The 16,469-nt window shown below is 42.2% G+C and overlaps 1 protein-coding gene across 5 annotated transcripts in view; it reads right to left on the reverse strand.

Annotated features, from left to right (window-relative positions):
- The window catches only part of meis1b (Meis homeobox 1 b), a 188,138-nt gene that overhangs the window by 77,065 nt on the left and 94,604 nt on the right, over nt 1-16,469 (reverse strand). For 4 of the 5 annotated variants that reach the window (XM_020601805.1, XM_020601808.1, XM_020601807.1 and 1 more), the window contains one exon: nt 1-174. This exon is cut by the window's left edge and continues 38 nt beyond it. In XM_020601805.1, the coding sequence (XP_020457461.1) occupies nt 1-174 (174 nt within the window). Of the gene's footprint in view, nt 175-1,900; nt 2,638-16,469 lie in introns of those variants that run through there. The other variant, XM_020601806.1, reaches the window with a different exon arrangement.

The following is a 16,469-nucleotide window of genomic DNA, read 5'->3' on the forward strand; positions in this document are numbered from 1 at the left end:
GCCCATACTGGGATGCATGGTGTTTGTGTGGGCGGTGTGCGGGTACTGGTTAGAGTGCAGCTGGGGCCCGTGGTTGAGGTGCACCGCTTGCATGGACCGGGCGCCGTGCGGGTCTCCGTACATAGTGGTCGGGATGCCCACTCCGTCCATCGCGTAGTGGGGCAAGTCTTCGTACTGCACACAACAAACACGCGGGTCCACAGTGAACAGACATGCACAAGAATATATCAGACTCTGGTTAGAACTTTGCTAGACTAAACCCACAAGCCAGGAAAATACTCCAACAGTTCTTTTAAGGAGTAGAAGTGAGATTTTAAAAAGTAGTGTTCTGTCAACTACGCCATGATGTTTCTTTAATTTACAAAACCAATCGACATGTTTCAACATTTCTGTTTATTTAAAGTGGTTTCAAGTACACCGAGCTGCCCTCGTCTGCTCTCCTGCAAAACAGTACACTTAACACCTGCAAAATGAGAAATAAAATCACCTCAACTGTTCAACGTTTTATCGTTTTCAAGAAAGGTTTGAAAGACCAAGTGATTCCTTATGCAGGAACCTATTTCCAGTAGACACAGTGTTCATTCTGGAGTGAAAACTACTTTTGTTCTTATTCACAGTGACCCTTGTAGCTCAGAGGAAAACTACATTGGTTATTGAAGTCTTTAAAAATGTTCAAAATTACTGGGGGTACAAAGACGTAAAAGCAACTTTTGCTCCGTTATTATTATTATTAATTATTACTCATCTATTATTATTAACCAGACAAATTGGGGTTGAACAGAATAAACTCGGTGTCCTGTGTTTTCACTGTGTACAACAACAAATGTCTTAAACTTGTTAAGTGGGGTGTTTCTAATTTTAAAGACTCATAACTGTGCAGCATCTTATTACTCGGTGAGCACACTGTGACTGGTGCACGCAGCAAAGGCAAATAAACCCGTTTTTAAGACCATGTTAAAGTGGAGCTGGATTATCAAACTTTTTTTTTTCACGTGCCACTTTTCAGTTAATGCAATCTCGACTTTACATTGTTCGTTGCTGGTTTGTTAAAATGCTGAAATGTTGATTCCGTTCTTCTAAAGCTCAATTTAAATCTTTATCTGAAGTTTGCTTCTCTAACAGCTTAAAAAAAGAGGCTTGAATTATTGATCGTGTTCTAAAAGTGGCAAGCAAGTGACGGGGGAAGAGTAAAAAGCATTATCACTTAAAGATGAGCATTTCGACCCTAAAGGCAAAGAGGTGCAAACCCCAGCGTGGTGCAGCTCCAGTGCCAAACCAAGCAGCTAAATGTGTCCAGTGTGCCCCTGACATCTCTGCTTCTACACTGTTTACTACCCGTGTGAGGATCCAGCCGCTGTTCTGAAGCACTTCTCGAGTTTATGAATCAGTGCGTTTTGTCATCACGTCAATGCCAAAAAACTGCCTCACTGGCATTATGCTAATACTGCGTTACAGCGTTACAACATACTTCACAATGCAAAGCCGAGTGATGAAGAAGAACTGACGGTGGAATTTAGATTTTGGTTTTATTCAGAAATGCTCCAGTGAATGTCTCTGGAGCGGTCTGAACAGATATGTGGACACTGTGGACGCCCTCCCCCATTTCGTTGCCAGTAACTGGCCTGTCATAACTAATCTAAAAAGCATAGCCGATGTGAGATACGATCGCGCTTCTAATGTCCCTCGGTGGGCAGGTTTGTGGAGCAGACGGCAGCGGCCGTGCGTAATACCGTGCCACACATGAAACTGTGCCTCCATGTGTCAGAAAGACGACTGAAAGTTTCGCCGCGAGTGTGTGTCCGTGCGGGTATGCGTGTCATTAAGCCACGTTACAGAGCAGGATTGCATTGAAGCACAGCAGACTTAGAGAAACTTTTGGGGGGGGGACTGCCCTACGTACCCGTTGCGCCATAACCCTCCTCACTCCCTGGGCGTCCTTTCAGTTTAGATAAATCCCCTCTGAGGCCAGGATGGAGATGAAATGAAGAAAGAAAATCCAAATAAATGGAAAAATGTTTCGGTCAAAATCCCGTATGCTTTCTTTCCACGGAACGGTGAAGCCAGCCCCCGCTTTCTGCGCAAGTTTAGACCAGGCGCTGCGAATAGGTCCTCGGCTATCCTCGGGCAGCGGCGCCAGACTCCTTTTCCAAAACCAGTGTGAGAATAAAATAGCCCCTCAAACAAAACTGGCGACTCTCATGGCTTTTTGCCACTTCGCCTGTCAGTCAAAACGCGAGGGCTTGTCAAAAGTACCGGATGAATTATGGTCCGACGCACGTCTCCACGGGATCGGCACCACCTAAATGTTAATGGTCACAATCACAGTTAAAAAATGAAGCAGCTCTCCTCTCGTTTTCTTTGATCACTCTCGGCTCCCGGCTTGATTTTCTTATGCAAAAGCGTCAAGAGGAGATCAAGAGGAGGTGGGGTGATAATTCTGGCTTAGGCTTTCTTAAAGGAGCCACGATCGATGCTGTGCGTGTGTGCGTATATGTGTGTGTATGTCTCTCTATGTGTGTGAGTGCGTGTGTATGCGTGAGCCGCCTGCCCGTTTGTGTACAATGGATGTGTGTGAGCCGAGAAGGAGCGGAGGATCTGGACCAGACTGCTGAAACCCGGAAGTAGTGGTGGCCATAACAGGTCGCGTCTTACACAACGCACCGGGCTGCAGCAAGTCGTGCGGAGAGGAGGGGGAGTGGGAGGACCAGTGAGCCCAGCCACTCGCAATACGAGCTGGAACAGCACAGGGATAAACAGTGAACATCCACCTATGACTCCCGCTTCATGCCTCAAACTGTCTTTATTGTGTAGTTTGGACTAAACATCCGAACGCCTTCTTTTTGGGGACGATGCCTTCAGCAGCCACTTCTCTACTTGTAAACCATTTAGGACTCACCGAATCTGCTTTCAAATTTAATGTGAGAGTTTCAGGCATGTTATTAAGTGCCTATGGTTTGAATTGTAGATTAACTTGGGACTAGTTTTACCTTTATGACCGAACATTTCATTTTGAAAAATAAGTTATAGGTCTAAAGCGGATTCCTTTATTTGTTTTCTGGTCAGGTTAAGTTTCTGGTATGCTGTCAACACTGTGTCTGCATGTAATCCCCGCTGGATGTTGTAGTGAAACATCCAGTCTTGCAGGTTTGGGGCCTTTTGCAGCAGCAACGTCTGTGCAGTCCATTTGTTTCCGACGTTTGCATAAGATTAAAGGTTGGAATGCACGGCCTTAAAATGCTTAGAAGAGTATGTTCTCCGGATAAACCGACCAATAAATGTAACTTTTTGCAAAGGGATTTGGACGCTGGTCTCATATTTGACTTTAGAAGTTGACTGATTTCTATGCAAATGCTTGTGAAATTAGTTAGTTTACATCTTTGCTCTGACTGTGGCCTGAATCCTAATTTCTGAAATAAGCCCTTAAAACGTCATAGCATCCTGTCAATGTATAGTTTGTGTTTGAACAACAGTTCACAAGTCGTCCGTCCCTCTCCCCCACAGCAGCTCTGAATGGGTCGCTCCAGTCTGCCCGGGCTGTCCAATGGCAGAGAGGCACAGGGATGGGAGCCCCCTATTGGCTCCCCACATGATCGATCCAGGTCTGATTGATCAGTTTTAGGCCATATTTGTGTGAAGGCGCAAAACAAAACATCGTTCCCGAATAAAAGACACATATACTGTGTTTTCTGACAGCTTCTGAAAGCTGTACCTTCACCGAACACAGAATATTTGACCAAGACCACCCCCCCTCCACACACACACACACACACACACCAATATTATTTTTATTTTCACATCTCTGACTTATACTTGCTTTTAAACGCACTCACACTTTGACTAAACTTCTCCAAAACCAAACATTTGCACTGCGCTCAGACACTTTTTCCTCTCAGACTAGTTACTGATTAAACTTTTGTCTCTTTATAACTGTTCACTCGGTTTGCAGTGCAGAGATTGTACAAGTTTGGTCAAATATTGATACGCTCTGATTTCTAGAAGGAGAACTTAGATTCTTGCCTAGTTTCAAGAAAAGTACAAATATGATATGACTGAGAAATGTATGGATATAAATTAACAAAATAATCTGAACTTACTGCCTTTTCTCTTTATACAGCTACGATTTCTCATGGGGATATGAAGGATCTTATTTCATTTCGTTTATCTTTTTTTAATAAAGGAAAGAGTCTAACGTCCCCAAAAGCTGCATAACATATGAGATATTTCATGGCAAAAGCAGTCACATAAAACGGGATAAGTTACATGGACATGGTTCATTTTAAATGAAGATGTATTCATGGAGGACTTCCAGAAATTCCAATAGATTGTTTATGTTTGTGGTTATAACGGTCAACAATTCGAGATTTGGCCAACTTTTCATCACTTCCCTGCCACCCACACTTGCACAGAGTGGGTGCACAAGAGCCACATTATCTCCTGATTATGCTCATAAGGTGTTGCTGGTCGGTAACAGCCTGTCTGAAGTGTTTTCCCCCGTGCAGTGCGTCCAGTCATCGATCATTTGCCCCGGTGCCAGAAACGGTATCATAACATGATAACGCGGCTTCACACATTCGGCGATGATTCCTGCGGCAAACCCTGAGCGCTGGGATCCGGTGGGACAGTTTTACAAGCATCGAAAGACTTTTAAAGCCTCCTGCAGTCCGGTCGGCGAGGCTCCGGGGCGCGGACCAGAAAGAAGCCTCGAAGCCGTTCACAACGCGCGGACTTTTACGCACAGAGACAGGGATCAAATAATTCACTGGGCTGACTTATGCTCTTTAACTTTGTTAATTCGATTAATTAATGGTGAGTAAACGCTGCCCTTCTCTCGATCTATTTTGTTTTGCTGCTTAGTAGTTGATTTAAAAACTTACTATTGCCACAGATATTTTCTTGAAGGGAAATTATTTAAATTCATGCGGAAGCTACTGTTTAAATCCACTTGCAGCCAAATCTGTGGGTTTAGTGAAACGCAAACACGATAATATAGCTCAGTACAGCCCCAGGTAGACTAAAGGTTAGTGAATCACTGAGAAGAAATAAAGGAAAAGTAACATAAAAGGGGGTTTCATCCGCTCCTGCTCACTGTATAATAACTACGGTGGTATTAGAAAGCAATTAAGGAACTTCAATTAGTGTCTACAAAAGCAAAGAGGAGCTCCTCTCTCCCGGAGTTGCTCTTTCGTGAGGGTCATCGCATTTTGGCATCCTGAAAGAGAGCACAGGGGCAAATACCGTGCTTTCTATTTAATCCACTTTAGTTGACAGTAATGCTTGACTCGTTTCATTAAAACTCACCAGGTATTGCTTTCAAAAACGGCTGAATGTAAACTGACAGCATGTTTGACTGCTGAGACAAATGAAAGTGTTATTAAACGGTCTGCGCGCCTTGATTTGCGTTATGTAGAGACAGAGATGGTTTATAAACACAAACATGCAGAAAATCAGTGGTGACGTGCATTCCCCTCTACGTTACTCAGGTATTTTAAGTTACTACCAGATATTTTTAGTCCAGAAAAATGTTGTAATACATACATTTGGATTTATTTTACGAATGCAGGTTTGGGGAATATAAAAACAGCTGCAGGTCAGAGATGTGAATCATTGTCTGTGGCTGTGTGGACAAACAAGAAGTAACTGGCGGCCTGAGAAGTCAAACTAAGGTCAAATGTTTTGCAGCCCCGCAGCTCTGCGCCCAAACGTGTTGGTATCTGCAAAAAAGGCCACTCTGCATCGAGTCACGTCTGCAGCAGTGCACAAGCAGACAGATAGTCGTGCTGCTAGGTTTTCACAGCCCATCTGATTATATAAAACTACTAGTATATTATCGCCTGCCAGAGTAACCAGCCGGATTCACGAGGGTCTGAAACCATTCAGACAGAAAATGGCTTTGTACAAGCAGATTGTTTCTTTTGCCTGGAAGATTTATTTTAAAACGTAGTGCAATGAGTTTTAATATGAGGGGACATGCATGGAAAATGCAGTGTCACCTAAGAAAAACATTTTCATCATTGCTTAGGCTACAATTGACTAAATCAGTGCAGAATACGATTTTAATATGTCTACAGATGATGGAAACCGGAGGATGATGTGTGATTTTTTTTGTTCTCAAAAGTTTGAGCATTTCTTTAAAAGAATGGCACTATAGTATCTCGGCAGTAGAATTAACGTGGCACCAAAATCATGACGGCGATGCTGGTTTAACTTTGGTATCACGGCAATAACACAGTCTGTCGCAATATTAATTGTAAACCATGAAATCATTTATATTTTTTATCAAGTGCAACTCTTTTCTCTGGGAGTGTTCACCTAGGCTGGCTCCTGCAGCTTGGTCTAAATTTTAATATAAGGCGCTTTGGTCTCTCACACACACATTAATGCTTAATCACTTGCGCCGTCTACCGGAGCTGCTGCAAATTACATGTAATGCAGAAAGTCAGAGGAGTTCTGCTCAGACTAATAAAACAAAAAGCAAACGTAAAACCCCTGCAAATCCACTGTTAAACATCCTGTCTTCTTCTGTTGCCAGGATTTTTTCATGCTACACTAAATGCAGTCCACGCTGTATGAACATAAAGTGTTTTTCAATATCTTTATTCATGTAAATAATTGGACATACTAATAAAATATTCATTGGTGTCAGCTGTCTCTTGGCATGTTGTCTTTTATTGTGAATGTCCTGTGTGTGTCTGTTTATGTTTGTTTTACATATGGAACTTTTGATAGCGATGAAAGCTGCTCACTTTTATTTATGCATTGACTGTCAAAGTGGTGTAAGTAATATTTGAACTAGAAATCGCCTTTTCTTGAGCTCCATGTGACAGACACATCTGCAACCATAAACAAACTTCACATAAAGGCAAAAACTAAAAAGATGGAAGCCTTTGATTAAGTTTGATGCACAAATTAAACAGCTTTCAGCAGCTTTATAAAGAACATCTCCTTTCGACATAGATATGTGTGTGTGTAAATTAAAAAACTCACGTGAAGCTTCATTTAGCTTTCTTATAGCAAAAAAGTAAGAAAGCTGCTGCTGCTTTCTGTTTGAACAGCTGATACGTAGGCGTTGTTTGAATGTGAACATGTGGATTCATGAAAAAGTAATGCAAACTACTGAACCTGCTTGGATGTGACAATTATAGTGGCATCGCTGCATCACACCTATACATACATATGTGATGAACAGCTGTTTCCTATAGAGTGAGAACTGTGTAGAAATAAACGCGCTCATGCAGTATACAGACCTGTAGACGTATACCTTCAAGCACATTCTGCCAGTCAATTCTCACATTGTGCCACTGGCCCCCAGTTCTGCAGCTCCACTTTTACTCTGCAAGGCCACTGAGTCTGAATTAATCTCACAGAGTGAAAGCTCATCACTGATACACACACCTCTTTACCTCCTTCTCCCTTTCTCTCTCTCTCTCCTCCCTCGGTGTCTCCTGCCCTCCCCTTGCAACAGCATTTGTCACCACTGCTATTATTTCAGGTGTGCTAATGGTATCGCAGACACTTTTGCTGAGAGAAGAAGAGACGGGATGGAGTGAAAAGAGGGGGACTGAAGGAGGAATACAGGAACAAAAGGAAAGGAGTGTCATCATCATCACATGAACTCCTCAGACTCCAAAAATTAAGGGGTGAAGGATCTGGGTAAGGGAAGGGTAACGGCTGTTGTATGTCGGCCAGTCGCACCATTTACGATGGAGGGGTAAGGGTGACAGTGGGTAGATGGGTGAGGATTGGTGGGGGTCTCACACCTCCCAGGGAGACTGTGAATTGATCAGCACCTCAGAGAGAGAGAGAGAGAGAGGAAGGGAGGGAGGGAGGGAAGGTGAGAAAAAAGGAGAGCGGCAAAGCAGAGGAGATGAAGGACGACGATGAGGAGAGAACGGGTGGAAAAAGCTGGGTGTTCGAGCTGAGCTATAAAATCAGGAGGGGGAACAAACAGAGTGATAGGAAGGGAGGAGTGAGGGAAGGCTGCAGAAGAGGTGTGAAGACTCATCTGTTCCTGGATGGGTGTGAGTTTAGGCTGAAGCACAGAGTGGCCTGGGAGCACAGCATAGCCTAGTGGTAATAAACCAGCAAACCCCAGCAGAGAAACAGCCAACATCAGCTAGAAGGCCATACGAATGTAATATTCAGTCTGTGTTGGAAATGTTCCTAGATCAATATTTCAATAGCTGAGCTGTTAGACCTTCACATACTCCACAGGATGTTACAAGAGTCTTAAGAGTTTTAGTTTGATGAGTTTGTCATTTTAGTTACTAATTTTAAACGGAAAAACACAGTTTTTATGTTTTAACTATTCACATAATATTCCATGAAACATCAGAGAAAGCAAGTTCATACCAAACACTATTAAAGTCTGGAGGTAACAAATGATACATCATGTATCTACTACAGGGTTTTATCACACTGTCCACAAGTATAGAGTAACTGTTACCTAAAGCTGTGCTTTCAATATAAAGGCTCTCTACTTTTGTTCATTAGGAAAAACTTTTATTTTAACAGCCAAAGATTTAAAGAATCTCCTGCATGTTGTTTTTTTTTTGAATGCCTTATTTTTAATTAGGCTTTATGGATATCGAAGGTCAGCAGACAGCAAAGCCAGTATGCTGATGTTTTACAGCCAAACTATGCCAGCTGGGCCCTGTTTTGATTTTCAGAGTAAAACCTTTCCTCTAAATGACAGTGGGTTACTTGTCCGAGCTGCTGGTAGGATATAAAACCCGTGTTGGCTTATGGCTGATGTGGTCACCATGAAAGTCCAACCATACAACACACAACCACGCACCACAAAAGCACGGTGCAGTACTCGTATACTATGATAACGCGGGTGATAAACATTACAGCATTTCAGCTGAGACTTGACTGAGTCGCACTGTATGAAAAATTAACAGCTAATTAATTAATTTCCAATATCTGTGCAGTGTAAAGTATTTCAGGCTTCATCTGGCTTTTTCTACACCAATTAGCAAATAACATGACTCCAGTGTTTTTCACATATAAGGCGAATAATACAAATATAGCAAATATAACATAAATATGGAAATAATCAATAATAAATTTAAATAAAAGTAACAATACCCAGAATAATAATGACAAAATCAGTAAAACAGGTAATAAAAGATAGTGGATAATTTGAGACAGCAGTGGAAATAAGTCTTGTGAGTTAATGTGTCACCGTTAACATTTTTGACGTCGTCCTAATATCAGAAAGAAAGAGAATAGAAATCAAGTAGCTAACATATCAGTTTACAAAAAGGTCGGCTATGTATGTGAATAACAACCTAAAATGTGGTTTTATTTGAAGAGATAATTAGATTTAGGTGCCTTTGGGTCCTCTGAAGAAGCAGGGCCATGCACACTAACAGCTGCTTCCTCATTGTTCTTAATCTTGGCACAGGGAGCAACCAAATGTCCAGTGCCAAAAGACCCGAGGTTTCACGTCTGACATGTATTCAGGCTTGAGTCTGCTACTGATTTGAAAACCAGCAGCAGATTTTTAAAATCAGTTCTAAAACAACCACACAGGCAAGGAAAGGATTTTAAATGTGTGCTGCTCTTCAGGGACTGTGATGTCGTCATGATGTGGATTTCAAAATAAATTACAATCAGTTAGTAAAATGTTGAGATGAAACTGAGAGCAAATATTTGGCATTTCACGTCAGATACTCCAGCAGCGGAGAGCTCGGCCATCCCGGCAGCAGTGAATCAAATTACCAAACACGCTGATTGACTGCAGCGGTTCCTAGTGAGCCTACAGCCATGTCTCCTAAATAAAGTTATCTCTGCCGAAGTTCATGAAGAGGTCAGCGGTCACATCAACTTATCCGAGATCACTCATATACTGCACAACCCTGCAGGATCCCAATAAAAAAGCTTTCAAATCATAAATTTCTGTCGTAACAACAAATGTCAGAGATGCACTGCAGCGTAGACGACTGCTTCAGCTGTGCACTAACTGCTGCAATAAATGAAAGTAATTATTCTACTCCAGTACAACAACAAAAGAATCTACCGAGGCTTTTCAAACAGTAAGACACCAACTTGTTTTCTGTGAAAAGTTCTAAACCCATATGCAAACTGTCAAAGAATCAAGGTAGTGTGATTTGTTGTAAATTTATTCCACTTAGCTTTCGTTAATTATCACAAGTGTCATAACCATCAAAAGACAACAACAGACGACTTCGCGCACGCTAATGTTTGACACTTCTATCTTTATACTCTTTGTTCTGTCTCGCTTTCTTTCCTCCTTTGTTTATCACACATTATACCACACCTGCCTCAGATAATTATTCTTTCCTCTCACTTTTTTTGCATTGTCCTTGAATTTCTAAATGCAGACAGAACCTGCAAATTTGAAGATTTCTAGTTCAAAGAGCCATATATTGCTCCAGCTCTGTGGCTAAATAAAAAGCCACTACACTGTCACTAAGACACCTCGAATTATCGTGGATCCGTAACTGCATGCTGTGCCATAAATTGTTGTCTTTTATATAAACCTGTTTGGAAGCACAGGTGTAATTTTCTTCATCGTTTGAGATAGTCAGTGCACGTTATGTGTTTTCAAAAGCACAGAAAAGTTCAGTCTTTCATGAGGGTAAACTGTACTGAAAAACCTCAGTGATGACTTGTCAGTGCAGACGGATTTAGTCTTATTACTTCTATACATCCTGAATACGGTGTTTTACCTCAGCAATGAAAGTTACACAGCATCACTTCAGTTTAGATTAGCTAGTTCTGAGTAAAGGTATCTGAACTGGAAAACAGATTAAATATTTCTGTAATTCAACAAAGAGAGAAACAGAGCAGCTGTGGCTGACCGCTTGTGGGTTCCAAAAGGAGAAAAACCACGATTTCCAAGCAGAAACAGTGACAGAGTTAATCAGTCTGAACTGACATGTTAGCGGTAATTACACTACGCCTGGATTTGCTCCTCACCATCAAACCAGCAGAGCTTCCACTGCAGAGGAGGCTTATGTTCCTATAGTCTCTGTTGTCCTGGAAAATAACCTCAAATCAAACATCATCTACATCTAAAGTGTCACAAACTTCGAGCACAGAACAGCTCCAGCTAGCTGCAGTGCTGGAAACCAACCTATTACTGAAGCATTGTACTTAAATAATAAATAAAAAAAAATGCTTCTTACACAGAAATGTACACTACATTATGGTCTGTTTTGCCAAGTGAGGACTTTTTCTTCTGGTTCTTGAAGTATATTTTAATGATAAGAATTCAGTACTTTTACAGGGTCCTGGTACTTCTCTGCCACTGTGACACACATCTAGTTAGAGAAAGAAGTTATTTGCAAATATTTTCTGACTTGCACCTGAAATGGCTTACTTTTCTGACCTGTGGAAATATAAATCTACTGGTGATTTTAGTCAGCGCGGGTTAATCGGAGTCTCTCTCGAGAGTCAACATCACAGGGCGACGCATACACATTTTAGAGATTGACCTTTCACCTACCGGGCACTATAAAAGAGTCTGGTGGGGTCACATGTCCAAAACCATTACAGATCACATGCAATTTCCCTCCGACATTCAGACAGGTAAATTGTGTGCATGCGCGACACATGTGCTTGCAGAAAGTTATATTGTCAGCTTCCATGTTCCCAAACATTCCTCAGAGAAACACAGGTACAGCTCATCCAATTCTCCAAACACTAAACCATCTATTGTGAAAAGCACATGAAATATGCCCGAATGCAAACACACAGACACACAGACACACAGACACACACACACACACCTACAAACATAGTTGCAGCCTGTCTGAGAGCCAGTCTCCAGCTGACAACATCAGTGAAACCTGATCTGGCTTAATAAAGGCCCTTACCTGCATTTACTGCTCCGTTAAAATATCCTCTTGTTGTTCTACCAATTCACCACACTGTAATTGTGCAGAGACTGCATATGGTCCTCATCTACTGCCCAGCACAAGATAAAAGCCAACGGGCTGCGCGTGTACAATGCAGGGCATAGGTGTGTGTGTTCCTATATGTTACTATTGTGTGTGCTTGTGCATACTGTATGCGTGTAAGCATTTAAAAGCAAATTAAACTCCCCATAACTCAGAGGATATTCAGGAAAATGACATGATGTCACTGTTATTACACTGTAATGCAACTGATTTGGCTTTGAGGACTTCTATGTGCAGCAGCCTCTGTGAACTGAGGCTGGTTCACAAATCCCACCTCCACATCCAGGCTTCGAACTGTTCACTGAGGATCAAAGTGAAGTATTAACACATCAAGCAAATTAGTTCAATAATTAGTCACCTATTCTATGTGTTTTATTACTTTTCCAGGGGTATTAAGGCTAATTTAACTCCAAAATGAGAGAAGAAAATGCTGCTACAGAATAATTAGTAGTAGTCACTTTCAGCTTTTCCCGTTTAGGAGTCGCCACAGCGAATCGTCACACTGATGGCTCGCATGTTGACATTTGGCACGTGTTTTAAGCCGGATGCCCTTCCTGACGCAACCCTGATTCGAACCCAGGGCGCACTAGCCTACCAGGGACTGCTACAGAATAATTAAAAATGCAAAATTAAAATTAATTAAAATTAAAATTAAACATCAGGTTGTTTTAAATGACAGCAGGTCACTTGCACCCATGTTTGATAGACACATGCGTACAAACATGGCACTCTAGTTTCTAAATGAACTTAAGGTGATGACTTTGGCAAGAAACTAAATAAAAACCTCAATAACTGGATTAAGACTGACAAGAAATTGGCTTGTGGACAGCCTCATCGTGCTAATGCCAGTGCCTTTGCTTGCTCTGCCCAGTCAGGTTTATGAAAGGCAGGCGGATTAGAGCCCAGCTGAGGCTCAGTAAACCAACACTCGACCCTCTGACTCACACCACCATACATGACTTCCCAAACAAATCTGGAAGTCCAGCTCCGCCCTTCCTTATTTTGGGCTTCTTCATCATTCTCCCCCGACTGTTTTTCATCTTCGCACGCGTTGCTAACACAGCAGTGCACTGTAACTCACTCCAAACACAAACACACAGAGCTCCAAATTAAAATACCAAGGCTTATTGAGCAATACTCCTCTAATGGTTTCATCCACCAGTGGTTTTATCTTTGCACACATAAACACACATGCAGCCTTTCAGCTCCAACCAGAAGGAGCTGGTCTCCTCTCTTTTTACGTAAGCTGGCAGAAAATCTCTTAAATCCCTCTCTTTTGCCGTTGTTGTGTTGCGTCTCGGCTTGGGCTTCCTCTCAAAGAGCATCTGAGACCGGGGCAATTAGAACCTGAGCAGGGCCTTGGCGCATCAGACCATTTAGCATAGAGGCTAATAAGGCTGACTTTCAAAAAACCCCAGACCTACAGGCACTGCAGCACTGTTCAGTATTGACAGTGATTTGACTCGATCGTATCAACAAGCTTCAAGATCTTTGATTTCTCCCAGTGAAAAGGACTCACAACACGGTCATCAAACCCGGTTACATCTTCTCTTTAAAAGCAGAATGTTTGGAGCCCAAATTGCCTCTGTGTTGGATACAGAAGCATTTGAATCAAAATTTATAAGGGGAAAAATCATTTAGAAGCAGACTCAGATTTCTAACATGAAAACTGGTGTGCATGTTGTTTTAGCTGCATGGCACAGCGATGTAGGTCGGGGGAGTCGGCTATTTTGTGAAGCTGACAAAAATGGTGAGCATCACTGTAGTTCTAACACTTTGTAAGACACAGAAGTGCTTACTAGTGTTGGAAGAAAGGGTCAGCATTACAAGAGATCCAGCAACCATGTGAATGCCAGAGACAATGGCAGGAAAGGTCATCAAGACAGAAGGGAAAGGAGAAAATGAATGAGAAAAACACCAAAGAGAGAAAGAAAGAGTAATGGAAGGTTGCTGCTAATTCTTCCATATCTAAGCCTCTTTGCAGAAACTCCCTTTGTCTTCCAAGTCCCAGTCATTAGAGCCTAATCCTATCAAGCAGGGGCTAATCTGAGGGCAAAGGGTTCAGCCCCCTCAGCTCCAACACTCACACACAGGTACACACACACACACACACACACACTCGCACTTACAGATGTGCACACAAGAAAACGCACAGATGTTTGAACATGCACACACACTTGCAGACAAACACAAAACAAGGAGCCCATTTTTATTAAACTAATTATATCTTAACTATTATAGTATTAAGCTAATTCAATCATTTTGCTCAAGAAGTAAACTTCCAGTCTGAACTTCTTGGGATTTGTAGTGTTAAGCTTGAGTGGAGCAGAGACTCACATACTGTATGTGCCAGTGTGTGTGTGTGTGTGTGTGTGTGTGTGAGTGAGAGAGGAGATGGGGGGCATCAGTTTCCCACACATTCCACACTCTCCCTGCCATCATCATTCTCCTCTTTATTTCAGCGCTGACTATGCCCAAGATTAGTTATTGATCAGCAAGGATATAAATTATTCTAAAGTGAAAGCCCAACAACACAGTCATTATAGATCGACTATTGACCAGCACCAATATATCATTCCTTTTCCACTGCACTGCACCCCTGCCACCGGCCGAAGAAATGCTCAAATAATGAGATGGGGGATTTTTATGACTTGGACACACTCTGCTTGACCTTTCAAGGAAGGTAGATGATAATATCCGCATCAGGTTCTCAAATGTGATGCCGTTTGGATAGCCTGCCCAGAACAACCCGGTAAATGCAGAGGTTTCAAGTTAAAGATCAAATAAGAAGCGTTTGTTATAAAAATAAGTATTAGCCTTGTGGAAACAGCTTCTTTAAGGACTTACAAAATAAAATAATTCATGTCTCAATCATAATTTTGCAGAGTCCAAAACTGTTTCTTCAAAGTGTTTGTTTTACCAGGCAAACAGAGTAAAACAAAGTAAAGCAGTAAATCATCACATTTGAGAAGCTGGAACCTGAAAACATTTGGAATTTATGGTTCATCTGTGACTCAAATGGTTTGGTTAAAAAGTTCCAATTTCTTTAAGATTAGGGGACCTTCGTCGCCACAGTTACAATAATAACCATGTGGTTATAGTTAGGGAACGATCGCCATCACAGTTAAAAGAAAGCAATGTTCAGTGGTGGCAGGAAACTGGAATCGCCTGTCGTAGAGTCCAGTGTTTCCATGGCCCATCCGTCCACCTCACCCTTCTCTTGCTGTACTGTGTCTCTCTCTATACAGCGTCACCCGACTTCCTCCACTCTGCCGTCATAACGGCAGTGGCTGCTGAAGGGCTTTGTCACTTGAATGTAAACAAAGAAAGGTTTTGTTGTTTAATGTTTAGGGTAATAGGGCATCATTATTTCCTGTACATCTGGTATGAAAGTGATGCAGGTGGGTCGTGAACCATCCCGTTCCTCTCTGTTGCATTAAGGTTTGATCATATTTTGTTGTGTTGTTTTGTGCACAGTTGCGAGGAGGCGGAGATGGGGCTGGTACAAATGGGGGATTTTATCCATGACGGTGTCAGTGAGTCTAGCAAAGTGTAAAATACTTACAGCATCATGGTATCGCAATCCCCTGTTGGTCACAGTATAAATCACCATATATTCTTATTGGCCTAAGCCCTTGTTATGAGTAAATACATCCACAGGCAAGGAGGCTGGCAAGGTTCATGGGAGACTCATCCAGCAATAGCAGAGGGAAAGTCAGTGTGTGTGTGTATGTGTGTGCGTGTGTGTGTGTGTGTGTGTGTGTGTGTAGCACATACCACTTAGGGAGGCTAAGGAGAGGATAAGGAGATCAGCAGAGGGGGAATATCATGCCTCTTAAGCATGTACACACTTTCTAACTTTTACTTTTTCACCCAAAGCCCAAATAAATCCCCCTCATCTCAGCATGATAGGCGCCCCTCACCCCCTAAGTTTCCTCTAAATAATCAAACCTTCCTTATATTCAAACCTCTGCACAGCATTATTCCCCCAGCCTGACAAATGTCAGAGAAAACCAAATACATTTAACAACAATGTATTATTCACAATCACTGATGTTTGTTTATAGCATTTCCTACTTTGTCTGCTGGGAGAAACTTTTTCACATATTAACCAAAACCAAACATCAAGTCATTTTCTGTCCCAGGCACAAATTATTTATTGCTTTCAGTTTGTCTATTTGATGGATGAATTGGGCTAAGAGACAGGGTAGTTTCATATTTCTGTAAGCCTCAAACTTCTGGCAAACAGGAGAAAAGGGAACTTGGCCCTAATTCCATCTCATGCTGGCGTTTGTGCATTCTAAGTTCTCGGGAGCTGCTCTGGCGGAGGGCCTGAGCCCGTAAATTGGATATTAGGGGGCAATATAAAGGAGCCTGTGTGCGCTCCCGTCCCGGGGAATTATTGCCTCCGATATCCCTGCGTATGCATCTAGGGCTTCCCAAGCCAGGCCAGATAGATCCTCATCTCATAAGGAGGCCAAGAGTATATCCATTGCTCCTTAACTTTTATAAAGCTCCAAAGCTCGACAATGGGATTTGCCA

This window comes from Monopterus albus, unplaced genomic scaffold (genome assembly GCF_001952655.1).
Source record: "Monopterus albus unplaced genomic scaffold, M_albus_1.0 scaffold52.1, whole genome shotgun sequence".
NCBI lineage: Eukaryota > Metazoa > Chordata > Actinopteri > Synbranchiformes > Synbranchidae > Monopterus > Monopterus albus.